Source organism: Tetrao urogallus (assembly GCF_951394365.1).
Source record: "Tetrao urogallus genome assembly, chromosome: 3".
Classification (NCBI taxonomy): domain Eukaryota; kingdom Metazoa; phylum Chordata; class Aves; order Galliformes; family Phasianidae; genus Tetrao; species Tetrao urogallus.
Genome location: NC_136815.1, coordinates 1,941,358 through 1,963,136, shown reverse-complemented (window position 1 = coordinate 1,963,136; position 21,779 = coordinate 1,941,358). Strand labels below are relative to the sequence as shown.

The following is a 21,779-nucleotide window of genomic DNA, read 5'->3' as shown; positions in this document are numbered from 1 at the left end:
TTAAAGTGCCCCTTTGTAGGGGTGAGAGTGATTTTATAGGAGAGTTGTATTAAACAAAGGTCCACATTGGCCCACATCCCTGTAAAATACATGTTGGTGGACTATTTCAAGTCTGAGAACCCAAGATATGCATGGGATTCACAGCATTCCACAAGAACTGAGTTTACACTATGCAGACCCATGCCTTTCCTAAACTTGTGGCAGACATGCTGAGAGCTTCATTACTCTAGATAAACAAAAGAGGAAAATCAGAACCAGGTGAATGACCATGAAATTAAAAAGGAATGGCTACAAAGAATGTACTGTTCATGACCCTTTGCGAGAAGAGATCAGTGCAGGACTCTCACTTTTCAAATGACTCTTCTTAGTAGGAAGGAAAAGGTAAATTCATTTTAGATTTGTGAATTGAGATAATGTTTTCTACCCTTTATTAAAGGAAAGAGACAAGAGAGTTAAAAATGAGCAAAAAGAAAATGCACCTTTTATTGATACTGTGACAGTGCATAGTGGCTAGTTAATTATGGTGAGTGCTCTGAGTTGAAGACTGATCATAATAACATTTATCTAGAACTCAGGTTTTTCCGTGCCTGGGGTATCATTGGATCTGCTCAAGTCCTTGTCCTCTCCTGCTTTTCCTCAGGCTGGGCAGCACTGGGCAGCGCTGGTAGGTGACTTACTGGTGTCACTGGTGTCAGGATCAAGTGGAAAGTTAGGAGAGAGGAGTGAAGAGCAAGTGTTGGAGTCTCACCCTCTCTTTCCTATCAGAAATAAGTTCAGGATCTGAAACTTAAGTTCAGACATGAGGTTGAATCAGTTTGGAGCATGGCGGAGTCATTTGGAGTAATGCAATATGTCTTCTTCCAGGAGCATGCCCCTCAATATTTACTGTCATTGAGGACAGTAAAGTTAATTGTCTGCCCTGTTTAAAATATACCCTTTTTAATTTGCAATTGCAGCCTTAGTGTTACTATGCCTACGCCCAAAATGATCAAGTTCAGTATGAATGGGGGGACATGTCTATGGAAGGCTTGAATGGGCATTTCTGATTTAGCAAGGGATGGACATGCATTTCCAAGTGATCCTGAGACCAGATATATCTTGATTAAAGGGCTCTCTATCCTAAGTCTCTCTGTGTAAATATTTGTAAAGCATGATCAAGTGATCTCTAGAATTTCTCTTTGGTGCGCTGAGTTTGTTTCATTTCTTATCTGTAGATCATGTTTTCATGTTTTCTGAATTTCACAGCATTCCCGTGGCTGAGCCCTGAGCACTCTGTGTGTCCTTTTTATTTTAGGCATAGCTGCTGGACATGAATGTGCTTTTCTAATAATGGTCTCAGGAACATCATATTCAACATTATCTCCTGGCTTTCACTTCGTTTTGTCCCTAGATGTTATACAGTTTATCAGACAGCAGCTGGAGGAATGTTCACAAGGGGATCAGCAGTATTATTCCAGCTGTTGTTGCTAAAATACAGGAGCCATATCAAAGTAAACTACCTATCTGCTTAGTCTTCTGTGGAGCACACCCACCAGAGCTCAGCTGTTTTGGGGAGCTTTGGCTGTGAAATTTCTCATTCAGACCTCTGGACAAAGGCATCTGGAGCATGTACACATAGATTCAGCTTGAGTATGATCCTCTTCTGATGAATAGGCTCACTGAGGCTGACAATCTGGAAACCTTCCCAGAATTTTGCCCAACTAGGATTTGTTTATACATGGGAAGCAGAAAGATAGAAAGACAAAATAAAACGGGGAAAGGAACATAGTGAAGAACAAGAGGCAGAGTAAAAAGGAGGTGATCCCAACTTTGGGCTGCATATCAAAGAGGAAATGGTTTTGTTCCATTCAAAACCTCCAATAATGGTTGTTTCTTAGTGGCACCTACTCAGCCATCAGCATGACCAGCATGAGTTTCTTGATGAAAGTGATCGCTTCAGAGGCAGCCAACTTGGCACAGTCTCACTTCATGCTGGACATTGTTTCCGTTTGGCGGCTGTTGGTGGCCTGTTGGTGGACTCGCTCCAGTTCCCAGTAGACAGATGGCTGCAAAAACTCTGCTACAGATGGTCCATCTCTGGCCTTATTAGCAGCCTTGGCAGAGAGGTCAGTTGACACATTGGGCCGTAGAAGTGGAGCGCCCTTGTTACCTCTGGTTATGGTTGTCCTAGGTCACAACTGGAAACCATGTGTGTTGGCCATGTTTTCCACCAGCTGTATGGAAAACAGAGGCATTCAGAAAATAAATAATAATAAGAAAAAGATCTTCTCGCTTGAAAGCTGATTTGAAAAATGAAAAGTGGGGAGAAACAGAATTGCTCATGGGTCAGAACAGATTGAATGACTTAGAGCTGTACTTCTTTTCACTTTGGTCTGTGCCACTCCTTGACAGGATGGTGTTTCAGAAGCAGCCTGATGCATTTTCCATCCCTGAACCCAACTGCAGTTCAACAGCCTCCGGAATCAGAGTGACCTTTCCATAGCATGGAGATCAATGCTTGCTATCAAATAGCTCTTCCACCAGCCTGTCAGCATGTAGGGCATGGCAGCAGCTGAATGAATGCTGTATCGCTGAGAGATATCGGTGTAAGCTTTTTTCATTCCCTGTCCATAGAGGCTGAAGATTGATTTAGTGGTTGTCAGCAAGCTCTCAAGTGGCTTTTAATGCTTGCTTTAAACCCAAGAGCTCTGCTTTTTGCTGGGGAGGCTAAGGCACTCTGTGGTCCTGGTGGAAGGCAGCAGGAATGAGTAAGATTGTGCAGAGAAGGATGTGTAGGAGCACCACAAGAAAGCAAAGTTGGCTCAGTGTTTGCAGAGAAGAGGGGAGCAGAATGGATACAGAGAGACAAACTGCAGGGTTTTCCTATGTTCTCCTTCTGTCTTGGGCTTCCCCACATCCCACAAGACCCAGGCCAGAGCAGAAGCTCCCTACATTTGCAGTGAGAGGTTTTCCAAGCTTTGGTGTCTGTGCGCAGTGTGCTTTGATAAATAAGGCAGTCCATGTTGCAGCTAAGGGATAGTGAGAAAGCACTCTGCAGACCTCTCATCTGGCTAAGCATCAAGGCCTCCGTGTTTTCCATCTCTGCCATGAGTTCCTGCCTTCTTTTGCCAAATGTCCTGGATAGGAATCCTGATTTCCTTCTGTGGAATATCCCTGAGCTAGAGGTGATGCAGGAAAAAAAAAGCAAGAATCATAGCTTGTAAGTGTTCAGTAGTGAAGTCAGGCTGACAAAGAGCAATATGGAAGCATTAGGAAAGCTGCTTCTCAACTCTATTTGAAACTGATAAAAGACGTGAAAAGCATGAAGAAGGGTTTCTGTAGGTACGACAGCACTAAAGGATGATCCAAGGAAATGCTGAATAGGAAACATGTTCTGATGGAGGACATGGAGAAAATCAGGGTAATTAATCACTGCCCTCTTCATCTTGATCTACTGCCAACATTTGCTTCCATGGACCCAGGTCCCAGAATCTTGGAGAAGAAACTGGGGAAAAAAGTCACTATGCATCACCATGAAGGAGAAAACTGAGAACTATGTAAAATAGATATTTGCATGCCCATGGCTTCAAATGGGATGATTAGTGTGTTGAGATGGAGCTTGCTGTACAGTAGTGCCAGTATCTATCATCTGGATAGGTTCAAGGTGGTTTGAAGAAGTGTTATACTCATCTTTAAAAAGGGCAAGGAGTTGGATCTGCAGAACTACTTGCTGTTCAGTCTGTTCACAGACTTTGGAAAGATTAAAGAGCAAATAGTTAAAAAGACTTTCTCCAAGCAAAATGATGGACAAGAGAGTGATTGGGAATAGACAGCACATATTTTTCAGGGACAGATTGCACCTGACTGACCTGCTTTCCTTCTGTGATGGGATGGCTGGTAGCTTGGATATTGAAGAGAAGTGGGCATTGTATATTTTGTCATTACCGAGGCCTTTGACACAGGCATCTTAGTAAACAAACTAGTGAATTTTGGATTGGATTAATCTGCTAAAGCGGATTAAAATCTGGCTGTAGTTCATGCAGGCTCTGGGTTAAAGATTTGAAGCCTAACCAGCAGCTGGTTACTAGCAGTATCTTTCCGTGATTGGTGCCAGGACCAATATCATTTAATATCTTCATTAACAGCCTGGATGATGGGGAAAAAGGCACTCTTGGCAAGTTCTTGGATGTCTATACCAATATGGAAAGAGTGATTCATATGCATATCCCATATGCAATGACAAGCTTCAACAAATTGGAGATATAGGCTGGAGAAATTTTACACCAAAGACAAATGAGCACTTCTGCACCTGGAACTGAACAACTACATGCAGCAGGACAAGCTGAAGGCTGGCTGGCTTGGTAATATCTCCAAAGAAGCCTCAGGGGATCCAGTTGGTGACAATTTATACATAACTCAGCAATGCAGCTGTTCAACAGTGAAGGCCTGCATTATTAGTAATATAACCAACAGGTCAAGGGAAATTGTTATTCCCTCTACTTGACTCTCTTTAAGGCCACATCTGGAATAGCATTTCCATAATACCCACAATACTCCACAATACAGGAGAGAGATCAACAAACTTAATTGAGTCCAGTTTAAGGAGCAATAGAACATAATGCTCAAGGAGAGGCACAGGGAACAAGGAAAACTTGGATAGATTGAAGAGAAGTCTGTTAAGGAGGAGACATGGAGAAAGTGGAGTCATAAAACTCACAGATGGATATAGTGAAGGATTTAGGGGCAAAGACCACCAATTGCATCATGAAAAATTCCAACTGGATTGAAGAAAAAATGGGTCTTCACCATGAGTGGTTAAAAACTGAAGCAAATCACCCAGAAGAAGTTATGGCACTTGCCATTCTTAAACGTTTTTGAAATTTGATTGGACAATGCCCTGAAAAACATGACAGGACTTGGAAATCAGCTCTGGTATGGGCAGAGGATTGAATTGGCAACTCCAGAGGGTTTTTTTTCCAAGCTAAATTATTCTGATATTCTGATTCTACAAGGTGCCAACTCACACTTCATTTTTTGAAGGTTCAGGGATCCGGGGAACAGGAACTTCTGGTAGATAACAGCAAGCATGGAGAAAGAAAAGGCTTTTCAGGGGGGGGAAAAATGTGAAAACAGCTGTTTATTAACCCCTTACTTTGACATGCAGACTACATTTACACTCAACTCATTTTTTACTATTTCTTTTTTTAACAGAGGAAATTTCCTAAATGAGCATTAATGCCATAGTGTTCCTACACAGACTTAGCACATCCCATTCTTACCAGCACATTGTCCAAATCCCCCTTTCTATCCCATAGAAGCTGCTGACTATAGATTTGATACATATTTTACTTCACACAATCAGAACATCCGAAGATTGATGGCTTGATATCCTACAAATGGAGTAAGATTCAGATGCCCCTTATTATTGTATTTGAAACAAGTAAAAAAGCAAAATCTGGGATCAAACTGGCCAAGGAATAACTCCAGGCTTGTTTTACTTGTAGCAAATCCAGTTTCTAGATGAGCTGGAAACCTAAATTTTGAAATGTGTTATGGGGTTGGAGTGTGTTTCAAGAAAGAACTACTTATAAACCAGTTTTCTAACAAAGCTGATGTAAAGTGAGTCTGCTTTTCATCAGTGACTGTTTTTTTGTATCCAGAAAAACATATTCTCAACATTTGTATTTATATAGAAGGAAAACTAGCAGGGAAGTTAAAATCCAAGTTTCACAGTCTCTGATAGATCTAAAGCACAGATTCTTTCTTGGCTCAGTACAGATATGCAGTAAACTCATCTTGTCCTACCAGTCAGAAATGCAGACTCTACAGCCAGAGTGTGACTGACACACTCTTGCTAAAATTAATTAATGAAATTAAATTCTTAGTATAAATAGTTGATGTACTGGAATATACAAAATAATCCTGCATTAGCCTCCAGGGATGAGCTGTCTGGTTAATAGATCTGTTTCTAATTTTTATAGACATCAGTTTCTACTCTTTATTCATCTGGTATTCAGGCAGGGCACTTACTGCATCACTGAGATTACTCATACGTGTAAGGGTTGGTTATGGTCAGGTCCTGAGTCAATCCTTGAAGACTTGCACTTTTGCAATTCCCTTTTAATTTTATTAGATACATAAAAGCACCTTCAAAGAAATTTTCTTCTGTAGCCAGTCATTTGAATTAACTGTGCACATACTTCAGCAGCAAGTTGGTGCTGTGCTGCACATTGTAAATGAGAAATGACAAGTGGCTCGCTCCTGCAAGGTGCTGAAGGCAACAACTTCCTAACTTGGATTCCTGATGTCCCAGACCCACGGTTACAGCTACATATTTGGCCTAGTTTTGAGAAGTGTTAAACCTCTCCATCTGGAAAAACAAACAAACAAACAAAAAAAACCCCAAACCAACCACAATTTCTTTTCACTTCTGGATCTGTTGTTAGGTTAAACAAAGGGGAATGCTGAATCACAAGCACTTTGTTGTGAAGATGCATGCGTTCGTAACCTGCTTTCATCGCCAGCATGCTTGTGGCTCTTCTTATTTGGGAATCTTTCCATGTGTTGCGTGTATGTTTTCTTCTAAGCTCCTTTCCAAGTCCCCTACCAAGTGAGCAGAGCTGAAGGGGACTACAGCACTCAATACTATTTTAGAAAAGGTTTAGAGTAGGGAACAGGCTAGCCCCTGATTTTTTGGCTCATGCTCGTAACTCCAACATTGATGGGGAGGATTGAGAGGTCTGTGCACCACACCCAAGCTCTCCTCCTCCTTTTTCCCCTTGTACTTGTCTGTTTAACACACGAGATCTGAAGAAAGTGGGCCGTCTCTTACCATGGGATTGTGTAAAGCCCAGTGGCTTCATGCAAGGTGTAACAGGGTGGATCTCCTTCCCCTCTTCTCTTTCTGCAGGTATATCCGCTCAGAGCGCTCGGTCATTCTTATCAACTTCTGCCTGTCCATCATCTCCTCCAATGCTCTCATCCTGATCGGACAGACCCAGACGCGGAATAAGGTAGGAGATACGTTGGACCTTGTTTATTTGTTTGCTTTGCTCCTGATTTAGCGTTGAAACAATCCGCTCAGCAGTGCTTCCTCTTTTTTCTTCCATCTGTTAATTAGCGACGTGTCAAAGACATGACTAAATGGCAGATTTCAATTTTCTCTCTCACTCGCTCTTTGATTTGTCAGCATCCTCAGGGCTTTGATTAAAACCAATGTGATATTTTTGAATATCTGCCTAGAGTAGCTGGCACATGGCACGGTGAAAAAAACATGGTTATTTGCGAGGCTTTAACCATTTTATTTTCCAAAAATTACAAAGGAAGACAGATTGAGAAAGAGCTAAAAAAGCAATAACACTCAGCATCTCAGCATTACATTTATTTCTACAGCAACGTTTATGCTCCAAGCCTAAAGCACTTGGCAGATGTTAAGGAAAGCAGCCACCAAGAACACCTTTCTTGGAGTGGGAAGCGTCGCTGTGCACATCATGCACATTGCAGAGCTGAGACCACAAGAGACTTGGAAGTCACAGTGCCAATTGAGCAGTGAAGATGAGAACTGAGCATGGATTTTCAAGCCATGGGCATAGATTGCAGGGTACTATCATGGCTTTTCACATTAGAGATGCAGATGGAGAGGTGTTATGTTATTGTATGACTTTTCTCCAGCTAAATTACTTTCTCTGTTGGCAGCTAGCATAACAAATCACTGCTCATGTTTAATATTTTCCTATTGTACATCTTCCTCTCTCTTCAAGTGCTCCAGCCATATTAACTCCTCTAAGCAGAAAACTGAGGCCAAAAGTGTCTTCCAGCTCCTCCTGCTGCTGAAGTCACGATCAGAAATCAAAATTTAGCTTTTAATTAACAGTAACCAGCCAATTTATTCGAGTCTGGACCTTGACATCCAGAGCATGCTGTCACTTTTGGAAGCGTTTCTGCAGAGAAGCCTCGGGCTTTAATGAATCACAGAGACTCATTGCTATGTGAGGCCTTTTAGGTCAGAGCAGGGTGATGTTTTAAAGAAAGCTTTACAGCTACTTGAGTCATACCTGTGGAGAAAAGTTTGCGGAGATGCAGACAAGTGACCCTGTTGCTCTTAAACCAAAACCATTCAGAAGCATTGCAAAGCAGAGCTGTCTTTCATGGTCAGCATGGTTTGCCTGGAGCAAGAATTGAGAAGAGGGTGATCAGCTCTGTATTGCTATTCTAAGGGTGCATTGCAACCCCAAATGTGTGTGAGGAGCAGCTTCTCATAGAAGGAAGACTGAGAGATGCTCATCGTGTCCGACCATGAGTGGACCTCCTATTTGGTTATCCTTCTTCACTCCAGGATAGGAGGTGGATATTGTTAACCCTCTCCCATCTCCTTAACAACAGTTGGGAGCCCAGTTTCCTTCTTACACTTTTTCCCATGGTTGCTTTGGATGTTCAGTGTCAGAGCTGTTAGTGAGGATTCAAAGCTCCCGGCTCTAATTGCATGAGGCAGATTAGTTCTTTGGACATACATATGCATGAAACACCATAAATAGAAAGGTTATTCTTGGGATTCCACTCTGCTGTCTAGTAAACAGTCTCTATCACAGAGCAGAGAAAGAAAACTGAACAAAGAAGGGATGAAAGACTGTAAATTTGGAATCTATTCACATTCAATCATTGATAGTGGAGCTTCCTAAAATATTAGTGATTGAATTATAATTGCAGTTACACTAGGAGAATTTCTACAGTACTAGTTTCCTGGGAAATGCCAAATACTCCTGTCATTTTCGTCTGCATAACCTCAAAGGCAAGACTCCACACCTGGATTTGCTACGCTTTTTAAAGATGAAAGGCCCAGGAAAAGGCTAAAAAATTACAGTCAGCAATAATGTGATACAAAAGAAATGAATTCAGTGTATCTCAAAGATGGGGCTATGTGCTGGATGGAAGCAAATTTCTCCTCTTTTAGAAAAACAAGGACTAATGGCCTTTACAACCATATCTCCTTGGGGAAATTGGGAAAACAAGAGGGAAAATTCTCTTGTTCCCGAATCTGAGTAAAATTATCTGCTTGTTTTTAATGGATTTTAAATGAGGGCCATTCACTGTCATAAATGTGCATTGTTTTTGTGGTGCTCCTCTCTCTTCTTTTCCCCTTTCCCTCAGAACTACCTAGTTGAGTGAGTATTTCTGGAAAATAAATCTCCCAGGTGGAAAAATGGAAGGCAGACGTCTTTTCTCCCCTTTACAAACTGCTGGCAAAGAGGGCAGAAAAACTCTGCTGATGCAGAACAAAATCAGCTCAGATAAACTGATGCTGTCATTTCTGGCAGTAGTTAAAAAAAACAAAAAACAAAAAACAACAGTTGTAAAATATAAATTTCTTAAAGTACATTCCTGGAAGTAACTTGTTTGTAACTGTTTTACATAGACCTGTAAGCTGATGCATAGCAACCACCTTTGGAAGATTCTTTTTAAAACATGAAAATTACTTCAAATTATCACATTGAGCTGGGCTATTTGTAGTGAACTGTCATGTTCTTGCAGGCAGAATACCAAAGGTTTCTGTGTCAAATACAAATACAGAATGAAAAGGCAGTTCCTGTCTCAAAGAACGCAACGTCTAACTTTTATTCCCAACTTCTGATAATGTCTGTCAGTGACAGTGTATGAATTGAGGGCAATTCAATAAAATCATGATAAAAGATGCTCGGTGCATGAGAGCTCTCTGCTGAAAGATGCTGGTGGATGAAAAAAGAGGAAGGTTCAGTGACCGTAAACCCAAAGTCCATGTTTCCTGATATAACTCAAAGCGGAGAAATTCTTCGCTATTCACTCCCACCCCCATCTGTCCTCAATGCCTTAAGCCAATTTTTTCTTTCACCCAGAGTCACTTTTAAAGTTTATTTGCTCTCCCTTCTCTTTGAGAGTTTCTCTCCATCATTTTGTTTCACGTTCATTCACAGTTTCTTCTTCTCCAATGGTGCAAATTAAGCATAGCCCTGGCAGAGTTAACAGAGCGGCACCAATTTGCACCAGTGAATGATTTGGGTTTGCTGAGTTAAAAACAAAGATGAGCTTGTCAGCTTTCCAGCCCATCTCCCCGCCGCTACAGGATTGTTCTCCATAATGCATTTGCTAGTACTTTCCCTGGTTTAATTTTAAAAGGCTTGAGCTCTCTCTGTGTCCCTTGAGAGATTTCCTTGCCAAGTTGTGGAGCTCACCATTATGAAATTTATTCTGCCATTTCATTAATTTTTCCTTTCCCCCCCCCCCACCTTTTTTCTAGTACCTACGTGCTCTTGGACAAATCATGCTTTCAGCCCTTACCAAGCCCCTACCAGCCATGTTTTTACCCCAGCTCTCACGCCTTAACTATGTTTCTTTGCAAAGAGCCATCTTTCCCAGTCTGAATTGCCTTTCTCTGATTTCATCACCGATGGTACGGTGCTTTGCAATCCTTTTGAGCTGAGATTAGTGCACAGCTTAATAACTGCTCCATCCTCTCTGAAAGCATCAGGGATTTGATTTGATCACTGGAAAATAAATGTATACTGCTGAAGCCAAACAGCACAAGGACAAGGCATGGATTCAAACTTCAGTATGGAGATGTATCAGGGAAGGTCATGTGGGAGATCAGGAAAAGGTTCTTCACCAAATGGTGGTGGACATGGAAGGCTCACCAGGGCAGTGGGCATGGCACCAAGCTGCCAGAATTCAAGGAGCATTTGGATACTGCTCTCAGACATAGGGTTTGAATTTTGGGTGGCCTTGTGTAGGGCCAGGAGTTGGACTCAGTGATCCATATGGGTCTCTTCCAACTTGGGATATTCTATCGTTGTATGAAAATAGTTAAACACAGGCTTGGAGCTCTCATTTAAGAACAGTCAGTTTCTGTGCAATGCTTAAATTTGAAACAAACACTTCAATCCTATGCTAGGTCAAAGCTCGAGGGGGAGGCTGCCTCTTCCTGAGAAGTCTTTTCCTCTGCTGATCCCTGTGACCTTCCTTTCCTTCCAGAGCCCAATTTGGAAGCAGCTCCCTCCGCCTGCCTGTCTCCTCTCTCCTCTTTCTCCCCTCTCATATGTGCTCCTTTCCTCCTTTCTCCAGGTGATATGCACGCTGGTGGCGGCTTTCTTGCACTTCTTCTTCCTCTCCTCTTTCTGCTGGGTGCTGACCGAGGCCTGGCAGTCCTACATGGCCGTGACGGGTCGGTTACGGAACCGCATCATCCGCAAGCGCTTCTTGTGTCTCGGATGGGGTGAGGATTGTGGGTCTGCATAGAAGTTCCATTGGGCCAGGGGAGAGAAAAAACAAACAAACAAACAACATTGTTCCATCCTAGCGTGAAGATCAAAGAGTATTCTGGATTGGTGCTGTGCAAAAAGCTTAGTTTGACACCCTTAGGTGTGTCAAAAAGGGCGCAGATGGTTGAAAATGAGCAAAAGCCAAAAGCTGCTATCTCCACCCAACAGCAGTATGAAGGAGATGAGCTGGGAAGGGGCTGTGTGTTCATTCCAAGGGCACAGTGGGGCTGGGGGGGTTCTCCTGGCTCTGGCTTTCTTCCCTGCTTCTCTTTTATTTTTCTCTCACTGTCTCCTTCCATGTGCGACCCGGGGATAAGCAAGCTCTGAAATGCTGTCTCCATGGCAGCAGGACCTTTCATAGACAAATAAACTATGAGACCAGTGCAGATGCTTGTAACTAATTTTCCTCCCTCTGCCTCTTCCGTATGTTTAATTTATTAGCTTTAAATGATGCATTCTGTAGTTGAAAACAAACGCAAACCCGTAACCTGGGCTCTCAAAGCAACATGAAGCTTGTGTTTGAAAGGAGTGACTGAACAAAAAGTTGCTCAAAAGCAAGCAGAGGAAAAAAGAGAAAGAGAGAATCAGAGAGCACTGTGCTTCTAAGCTGTATTAGTGGCTCATTTCACTACTGAAGTCGAGCATTTTGCCCCAGGCAAGATATTTCTGATGGTTATGAAGGGCCCTGATGTGATTTATTTTTGCACATCAAGAGCCATCCTCCTTCCAGCACCTGCATCTCTTCAAGTTTTGCTTAGGAGACAAAACAAATGGTGGGACTGAAATACAGTGCTTGTGCATAGCAAGCCTGTAACCACACACATGCAAAACACAGGCACTGTGTGCTTTTTTGTGCTTGTGCATATGTTCCAATACAAACACTGTATGTATGACTTGAGGAACATCAGGGATATCAAATGCAAAAGACTGACAGCTTCTCTAGAGAATAAAGGTAATAAAAAGGGATGTTTTCTGATTATAAATGCTAGGACAGATGAGAGTGTTAGCCGAGGGAATTTTGGATGAGCGACATTCATAATTGTAATTTGTACAGATTTAAGGGAAAAAAAAGCCTGCATGTGTAGGAGCATAATTTGCACTGCTAGTAAAATGTAGCTATTCCTGGGCTAGGATGTGCTGGCTGATAAATGGTGCATAATAACTGTTTGGAATAGGTTAGGACACAAAGTGAAGAACACTCTCACCTATTAAAGCAGCAAGGGAATTTCTGGTATTTAGCATCCTGCTAGACTTCAGCTGTAATGCTGGGATTAATGGCATCTCTAAGAGGGCAGAGGACGTAATTAAGTTTTCAAGAGCATAATTTGAAATAATTATCACAGTCAATGAGTTGATGGTTGGGCTAGATTATTTCAGTGGTCTTTTTGAACCTTAGTGATTCTGTGATTCTGTGAATTCACTTTGTAATGGGCTGATCCTCCCCTTCTCCCCCCTTTGCTTATTAACATTTTTTCAAGCTCTTGTGGGAGAACTTTGCCAAGTTCTCAGCTGTAGCTCATTGAAGCTGCTGTGGTTTTCATCAGCAGTGAGATTTACTCCCAGTTTCCTGTTCTCCTCTTGTGTGTGCGATTTTGCCTTTTCAGAAAAGAGGTTTTTTGCAATTAGAAAAATATAAAGTTATTTAGACATGCAAACTGTTCCCTAGAAACAGTTCAATTGGCACATCTAGTCCCAGTGAAAAAGAAACAATTTGGTTAGTCTACTTATGACCATGCCATTGTTTCAATTGGATTTTTAATGTTACCCTGGCTGAGGTTCTGACAGGGTCTTCACTTGTTTGTAACACTTATGGCTTTTGGTAGTCATTATTATCAAATGAACTTTTTCTAATGGGACGTGGTGATCTCATTACATGATTCTCCTGCTGGCCTGACAGAAAAAAAAATCTTCATATCAGTTTTCCTATGCTATTTTTTTTTTTTTTTTTTTTTTTTTTGAATTATGACTGTAGCACTCACTTTCTTCACAAACCGTTCTAAATTTGGCCAGAGCACACACAGCGTATGGCACAATCTGGTTAGAAACAGCTTTCTTTCAAATAGTCAAGAATAGTTTAAAAGTTTATTGGAAATATTTGGATGCATCTATTTTTAATCTGATCACATCCCAAGGCAAAAGATACAGCAGTCCTCACTGCTCTGCTCGTTGGCTTAACTACCATCATGTAGCTCCCCTTTCCGATAAATGCAGCTTGTACATCTGATGAGTTCACAGCCTACGTGTGCATTTCTGCATAATTATCACATCTAAGAGAAGTACTTTGTGAGGAACAAGTTGCTATTTCGGGCAGAGTCTTAGCCGACATTCTTCTTTCTGGAGCTTCATGCATCATGTTCTACTCTTAAAAAAATCCTTTATGACTTCTTAGTGTGCATATCATGGGATGCCACCCTGATGTCATTACAGTGAATACCATGCAGGTTATATGTCCAAAGTATCCAGATGAGGTGTGAAGAAAACTCAGCAAGATGGAAAGTAGTCATTACAGAATTTCTTTAAAAAGAGACATTCTGAACCCCCCCCCCCCCCCCCCCCCCCCCCCGCTCAATGGCTTTGGACTGCTCAAATATGAGCTCTGCTTGGATGTCTCATATGGGAAGAGAAAGTCTTTTCTTTATAACTCTCAAACTGGAACAGGCTGCTTAGGGAATCAGTGAAGTCCTCATCCCTGGAGTTGTTCATGATGTGGAGATGTGGCACTTAGGGACACGGTTTAGTGTGCATGGTGATGACAGGTTGGTGGTTGGACTAGATGATCTCAGTGCTCTTTTCCAACCTTTATGATTCTATGAAATCCTTTCTTTTCCAGACTACTCAGCCTTAGCACCTCCCAACTATCTGCTGACCCTCGCAGTTAATCAATTTTGCATCGATCTATATTGCTGAGTAACACCCTGTCAGCAGAGTTGTTTGGATACTGTGTCTGGACAGCCCTGCAGACTACAGCATCTTCTACAGCTGCCTGCTATGACCTCTACAGCACACAAATTAGGGTCTTGTCAAAAAGCACTAATCCTAGCTGGCTACTGAGCCTGCTAATTCCTAATGGGATTTGCCCATCTTTAGCATTGAGACAGCTTAATGCTTTGTTTTAGAAGTAGGAGCCCTGCGTAGCTGAAAAGCCAGATGTTCCCAGACCACACCCAGACATTTTTATAGGAAAAGGAAAGAATCAGGCTGGGGATAGTGAATCAGAGAAGTACTCAGTTTCCTCTGTAGATCCTAGAGCATTTTACCAGGCAGGAATAGTAAGGATAAGTAGGCTGTTAGCAGGATACGACATCTTTTATTAGTTCAAATGTGCCTAGGTATTCAGAAACCCAACCTTGTCAGTAGTTTTAAGTTTCAGTCCAGCATTTCACAATAACCAGCAGGTTTTTGTTATTTTTCTTCCTTATCATCATTTTTTTTTTGAGATTTTAGCATTAGGATCGAGGACATTGCCTCACCCCCTTATGAACCTGAAATGAGACCCCATGCTGGTATTGTTAGCTCATGACATCATGAAGACAAATTGCATACCATGAGCATCAAATAGCCTCCAAGGCACAAACTGCTCATCCTTCGTAGCACTTATAATGAAGTGTGCCCTCTCTCCAAGGTGGCTGTTTTTTCTTAGTTTGTTCCCCTTTTGGGTGCAAAAGGGGAGCAGCTCTCTGGCGTAAAGTAAATACTCTGGTTTGCAGAAAGACCTGATGTTCAGATGCTTCTTTCCATTGTGCTTCAGAGGGACTTGCTCCATTATCGTAGACTCATAGAATCATAGAATGGCTTGAGTTGGAAGGGACCTCAAGGATGATCAAGTTCCAAGCCCCCGCCATAGGTAGGGCCACCAACCTCCAGATCTGGTACAAGACCAGGATGCCCAGGACCCCATCCAATCTGGTCTTGAACATATCCAGGTATAGAGGATCCACAGCATGCAAGGATATAGCTGGATAGGGGGAACAGTTTTCCCATTTCCTGCTCTGTCTCATTTGGAGCAAGATTTCAACCTGAGTTGTTCACATATTATGTTAAGAGCAAACACAGCTTTTAATCTCTGCCTTGCTAGTTCTTTTGGGTTAAGTGGTGCCTGAATATTCCACCCCCAAGAAATGTCCTGGTATATTCCTGGCTGTTCTGCATCCCTAAGAATAAAATAAATGAATTTTATGCATCTGCATGTACTATCATTCCCTGCACAACTGCTGAGACCACAGCAGGATACGAGCTGATTACAGCTGACAGCATTAACTTCATTAGCAGACGTAACAAAGGTTCATGCTTCTGGCTCTGAAGGTCCTGAATTCAGACTCTGCCAAAGGCCCAGGCTTGGACAGATGGTGCTAGAATAACACAGGGAGAAATGGGGTATATTAAGTGGTTGAGTTGGAGCAGAGCTGCACATATGTTAAAATAACCAATTTTCTCTTGTTTCATTTTCCATAGGGCTCCCTGCCTTGGTGGTTGCCATTTCTGTGGGATTTACTAAAGCCAAGGGGTACGGCACCGTGAACTAGTGAGTAATGGGGCTCCTCTTCCTATTCTTTTTTTCTAGTCTCATCTCCCATCATTTTGTCAAAAACGGTCACTGGCCCGCAGGAACAAAGGTAGGAGTTAAATTCTCATTGGCTTCCCATGGAAGTAGGAATGATAGGAGCTGAGGGAGCCTTCTGACATCCTCAATTCATCAGTTCATCTGAATGCTGTGTACTTGTCTCATCCCTGCCCAAATGTCCAGGGGAAACCTTAGGATAGCAAGTCTTCAGAGAAGTGACAAGAAGCAACCCTCTTAGTTCAGTCTGAATAAGAGGGATGTTTGCACCATAAAGATGAGAATGCCAACAGTCAGCATTCAGATTTCATCTGCATTTGCTCCTGAATCATCTCTAATAGAATACCAGCAGAGACTAGGTACTGACTGAAAACTGTGTATTCTTTTATAAGCAAATTCATAGGAACTGGTTAAACGAATGGCATGGTGGAGATGAGTTGATCTCTCTCCTCTCCTCTCCTCTCCTCTCCTCTCCTCTCCTCTCCTCTCCTCTCCTCTCCTCTCCTCTCCTCTCCTCTCCTCTCCTCTCCTCTCCTCTCCTCTCCTCTCCTCTCCTCTCCTCTCCTCTCCTCTCCTCTCCTCTCCTCTCCTCTCCTCTCCTCTCCTCTCCTCTCCTCTCCTCTCCTCTCCTCTCCTCTCCTCTCCTCTCCTCTCCTCTCCTCTCCTCCTCTCCTCTCCTCTCCTCTCCTCTCCTCTCCTCTCCTCTCCTCTCCTCTCCTCTCCTCTCCTCTCCTCTCCTCTCCTCTCCTCTCCTCTCCTCTCCTTTCTTCTCCTCTCCTCAATATTGGTAGTAAGTGTAGAGTTGGACTAGATGATCCTACAGGTCTTTTCCAACTTTAATGACTCTGTGATTAACTAGAGCAGCTCCTCATTTTGCTGCCAGTCTTCTGAATTCTTTTAGCTCTTCAGTTTCTGTTTCTCCTCGCATCCAGGGGCTGGCTGCTGCCTTCCTCTCTGCCTCTATGGCTGGCTGGCTGGCTGGCTGCCCAGGAGTGGCAGGGGATCCTGTGCTCCCAGCAGGAGCCACAGACTCAGGAACACAATTTCTTAGCCCTGCTGTCAGGGTGCTTGTCACTGAAATAGGAAGGTATCTCAGGCATTGCATCGTGCTCCCACATTGCTCCTTTCCCAGCCAGCCTGTCCATTCCTCTCCTCTGCAAGTTCCTGTGATCATCAGCCATGACTGCTGCAGGGCTTCATGAAATGCTCAGTGAATTTGCACATGTGCACTCAGCTCTTTTCCATAGGAAAAACCTTCCGCATACATGCTGTATCCCTAATGCCATGATGTGCAGAATATGAGCACAGGAAACAGCCTCCAGATACACATTTGTAGCACTAACGCCTTGTTGCGATTCCTGCTGTTGGTTTTACTAAGAGCCATCTTAGAGTGAACTCAAACCCATCACTGTCCCAAGCAGCATGCTGCAGGCACCTGTTAAGCAATCCCTGCTCTGACTCCATGCTACAAGGCACACACAGGTACATGCTGCTTCTCCAGGCTGATTTATGAGCATCTTTGCACCTGAACTCCATATTCTTATAACATAAAGCAAAGATCAGTAGGCCAAGACACAGGGTGACCCTACACTGCAGCACACTTCCTTTTTTTTCCTCTTCAAGAGGCATAAAAGCTCTCTTATATTGATGTGTTGGTTTTACCTTCCTTCTAGAAGGAAATCAATATTATACACCAGTAATTTTAGAGCTGAACTTGAAAACTCGAGTTTGTTCAGACAGAGAAGTCAGATTTAACAGTGTTTAATGTTGAAGACAAACAGAATACAGAATAGAATCTTGTTCCAGGATTATTGTGGTTTCTGACCACTGCAGAAGGGTTTATGATCATTGCAAAACTTGGATCTGGAGAATAGAGGCTCTTTCACTTTTTAACTAGTATAGGGCATGCAGGGGGCATTTCTTATGGGCAGTAATAGACCTTCAAGCTTTCATTTTGCTGAACATAACAGAAGACATTAGCCTTAACATGTCCCTTTCTGTAACTAAAGGGACAAGAGCTAACGTGATGGCCCACAGAGGGCTTTACATTGTCATTCAAAAATTCTTCCAACCCTACTTCATCCAGCTTTGTCCCAGTCATTGTAGCTATTCTAGGGTGGATGTAGCTAATGGATGAAACTATTGATTAATGATGTCAGACAACTGAGAAGTAATCTGGAATCTTGCTCCACTGAGACATGGTAGCAGTTGAAGGGTTGATCATGCCTCCAAGTTATATTGTAGGGAAGTCAGAGACTGCTCTGAGCATGGGAGGACCAGAGATAACGTCTGCACTTCATCTGGCCAGATCAGATACCAATTTTTAAGTAGAGGGGGGGATTCAAATTAAAAATCAAATAGATGCTGAAGGTCCCTGGTGTTTGGTGAGTGGTAATTTTTCAGATGACATTCAGCCAGAGGCCTGTATAGTTCAGGGCTCTTCTTCTGGAGGGCTTTGAACTCTCCATTTACAGTGAGTGCAGGCAGACGAGGATATTTCCTTTTTCTCAGCTGAACTGTATTTGAAAGGAGATTTTGTAGTTGTTTGGAGAGGACCTAGAGGAAGGGTACAGACTGTTCTTCCAGTCTCAAAGAAAGTCTCAAATTTTCAGGCTTGAATGAGTAAAGTCATAGTCTCATAGAAATGTTTGAGTTGGAAGGGGCCTTAAAGATCATCTAGTTGCAACCTCACACCATCAGTACAGATACCTTCCACTAGATCAGGTTGCTCAGGGTCCCTGTGTAGTCAGGCAGCCTGTGCCAGTGCCTTACCACCTTCACAGTAAAGAATTTCTTCCTAATATCTAATCTAAATCTCCCCTCTTTTAGTTGAAAACCAGTGTCCCTGCTATGTTGCTATACTCTCTGATAGATAGCCTTTCCAGCTTTCCTGTAGATATGGAAGGCCACTTTGAGGTCTCCTCAAAGTCTTCACTATTTCAGGCTGAGCAACTCCAACTTTCCCAGTTTGTTTTCATAGGAGTGGTGCTGTAAGCCTTGAGTATCCTTGGACTCACCAGACACTAATAAATGCCCTTTAACCAGTACTCCAGAGACTGACTCTGGATCTCTAAAGCTTGAATTGAACAACTGAGGTTGTGCTGGAAATTCATATCCTTTCCCACAAGACAGCTCACAGGAGTTGTTGTCAAAGAACAGTGGCAGGAAACAGCAAATTTCCACGGGTCCTTCTTTGCCATTGCATCAGGGCTTTGGACACCCACAAATATCTCAGTAACTTTTTTTGGTGAAATTGAAATACTGGTGGGATAGTCCTGAATGCCAGCTGTAGTCTTAGCTTTATAAACATGTTAGCTGTCACACTGTGGGTGCTTAATTTTGTGCACGATTGTGCAAGCAGAGCTGTGGGGTATAATCAGGAAGGGCTTGTGGGAAGTCAGCTCTTTGCAGGACCAGGGCAAAAACCCTTCATCTCACACCTTTGTCATAGCAGAGAGATGGTGATCAGGGAGGTGGAGGTTGGAATATCTCCTGTCCCTGGAGATATTCAAAGTCAGACCGGGCAGGGCTCTGAGCACCCTGATCTAGCTGTAAATACCTCTGTTCCTTGTAGGAGAGTTGAGCTAGATGACTTTTAAAGGTCCCTTCCAACTCAAACAATTATGATACACAAAACAACCAGATGTGTAGTGAAGTGGTCTTTGGTATTGGACTCAAGAGCTACTGTTGATCTGGGAAGCACAGCTTGGAAATGGAGTTGATCATTGTTAAACTACTCACTTTCTTCCAATGGTAATTTTGTTTAAGAGATTTCCAAAGAGATCTCTTTGCAAGTACTCTTAGTGAAAAGCTAATATTTTTGTGCCTTGAAAGGACAAGGATATAAGTGTCTCAACTAGACTAGCATGTTACTGGAGTTGGCTGTCAGTTCTCCTTCTCAAATACCACTTCTTCTTTTCTCTGCTGTCAGCCACCACCTCTGACAGTTTTGGAAGGAAACACTTTGATTACATGCTGTGACAGGGAGATCAGACAGTCAGAAAGGATAAGGGCCAGTGCTTGGTGATGTGTGAACCCAACTTCAGAAAGCTCAAGGAGGGGGGAGAGGGGCTGCTGGGGACCTCATGGGAATAAAAGCCCTCATTTTGCCATGTCCTCATCCCTAACTGGAATGCAGGACTGTCTGCTCCCTTCTTCAAGGAAAAATATTCTTAAAGCTAGGATTAAACATTGAAGCAAAAGATTTGGGGGCAAGCTCAGCAATTTGGGAGCCCATCTGGTTCTCCCTCTGTCCTGTCCTTGCGTTCATGAAGACTTTCAGTCATCACAGCCCTCCAACGCTGCATTCCCATTTCCTCCCTCCATGCCTGATTATTCATTCTATTATTACACCTGCTCAGACAGTGTCTCAGAGAGCAACTTGTTATCAGGAAGAAATCAGAACTGATTAAATTAATATGTGGTAGCTTTAATTTAGAAATAAACAAGATTCAGGACTTGGAAAAAGTCAGAACATCCTGCTTTCTATTTTCAATTTGAAATGCTTTGTGTTGTTTGGGTTTTTTTTCTTCTTTTTTTCTCCAAATGTTCTGAATTTTAAGGTGAAAAATAACATAGTTGGAAGTCAGGTCTGATACAAAAACAATTGAAGCCGATCAACAAAATTGAAATGTTTCCAGGAAGGCTTTGTTTCCTGGGAGAGGTCTGAAAGGCAGTGTTTCTTTTGATGCAGAATGAAATGATATTGCTGAGAGTACAAGCACAGAAATGAATAACTGCAGGGTTAGCTGGTTTAAGTGCTTTGAGGAAGTCCTTGTTCCATTGTGGTTGCCTGCTCTTATCCATTGGTAAATGCATGGTACTTTACTGTTGAAACAGGATTACTCCATTGCACATTTACTCCAGGGTACTGCCATGTCTAACCGTGCAAACTTTCCATGGGGTTGCTGATACAGTGTAAATTCTCATCTTCTCATGCTCTAAGGTACCAAGTTTAAGTATCCATACTCCTGCATTCCTCATGAAATGGAAATCCAGCTCCAGTGCTGATTTAACTGTTCATGACTGTCACAGAATCACAGAATGGTTGAGGTTGGAAGGGACATTTGGAGGTCAAGCAGGGACACCTATAAGAAGTTGCCCAGGACAGTGTCCAAATGGATTTTGAAGATCTCTAAGGAGGGACACTCCACCACTTCTCTAGGCAACCTCCTTGGTCACCTTCACAATGAGAAAGTGTTTCCTTAAAAAAAAACCTTTTTCCTTCCTGTTTTTATGTTCAAATGTGAAAATTGTCTACCTGGCCATCCTGTCACATTCAGCTGATGAGAAACAGATATTTCTCTTACCTGTTTTTCTTTAGAGCGGGTTTGTCAGTATTTCTAGGAAGGTGGTGGGGTCACTGTCCCTGGTGGTGTTCAAGAGGCATCTGGATGAGGTGCTACAAGATAAGGTTTTGTAGTTTAGTGAGTAGTAATGGTGACAGCAAGATGGTTGGACTAGATGATCTTGTAGGCCCTTTCCTTTCCAGGCCCTTGTAATTCTATGATTCTAAGGGGATTTCAATGCGTAGTGAGATCTGCATGTGGATGTACAGTGCAGTAGAATTTCCATGGAGATTCCTGTAGCACATTTATAGTGTTAACCTGAGAGATGGGAGGTCTCCATCTGATGTAGGTGCATTGATTGCATGATTCTATGATGCTATTATTATTCAAGTGGTGAAAGTCTGGTCAGTGCAATCAGTGGAGTTCAGTGAAAGACTCCTTTGGATCTCCACTGAAGAGAAATGTCATCAAGGCCTACTGGATTCCATGATAGGCACTGACATGATAGACATCAGTGTTTAATGAGAAGATTTCCTTGGGCTCTGTAGGCACCAGGCAGATTAGGAGCTTAAATTCCACAGAAAGTCAATGGAGAAAGGAGAAATATGATAGTGATAGGACAAGGAGGAATGGTTTGAAATGAAAAGAGGGGAGATTTTGATTAAA

General features: G+C 42.6%; 1 protein-coding gene across 1 annotated transcript in view; it reads left to right on the top strand.

Moving 5' to 3' along the window:
* ADGRB1 (adhesion G protein-coupled receptor B1) overlaps positions 1-21,779 on the top strand; it is a gene marked incomplete at both ends in the record, with an annotated part of 200,316 nt that overhangs the window by 136,557 nt on the left and 41,980 nt on the right. Inside the window, 3 exons of the mRNA XM_079533020.1 lie at positions 6,890-6,992; positions 11,071-11,221; positions 15,720-15,789. Coding sequence (XP_079389146.1) covers positions 6,890-6,992; positions 11,071-11,221; positions 15,720-15,789 — 324 coding nt within the window. The remainder of the gene's footprint in view (positions 1-6,889; positions 6,993-11,070; positions 11,222-15,719; positions 15,790-21,779) is intronic.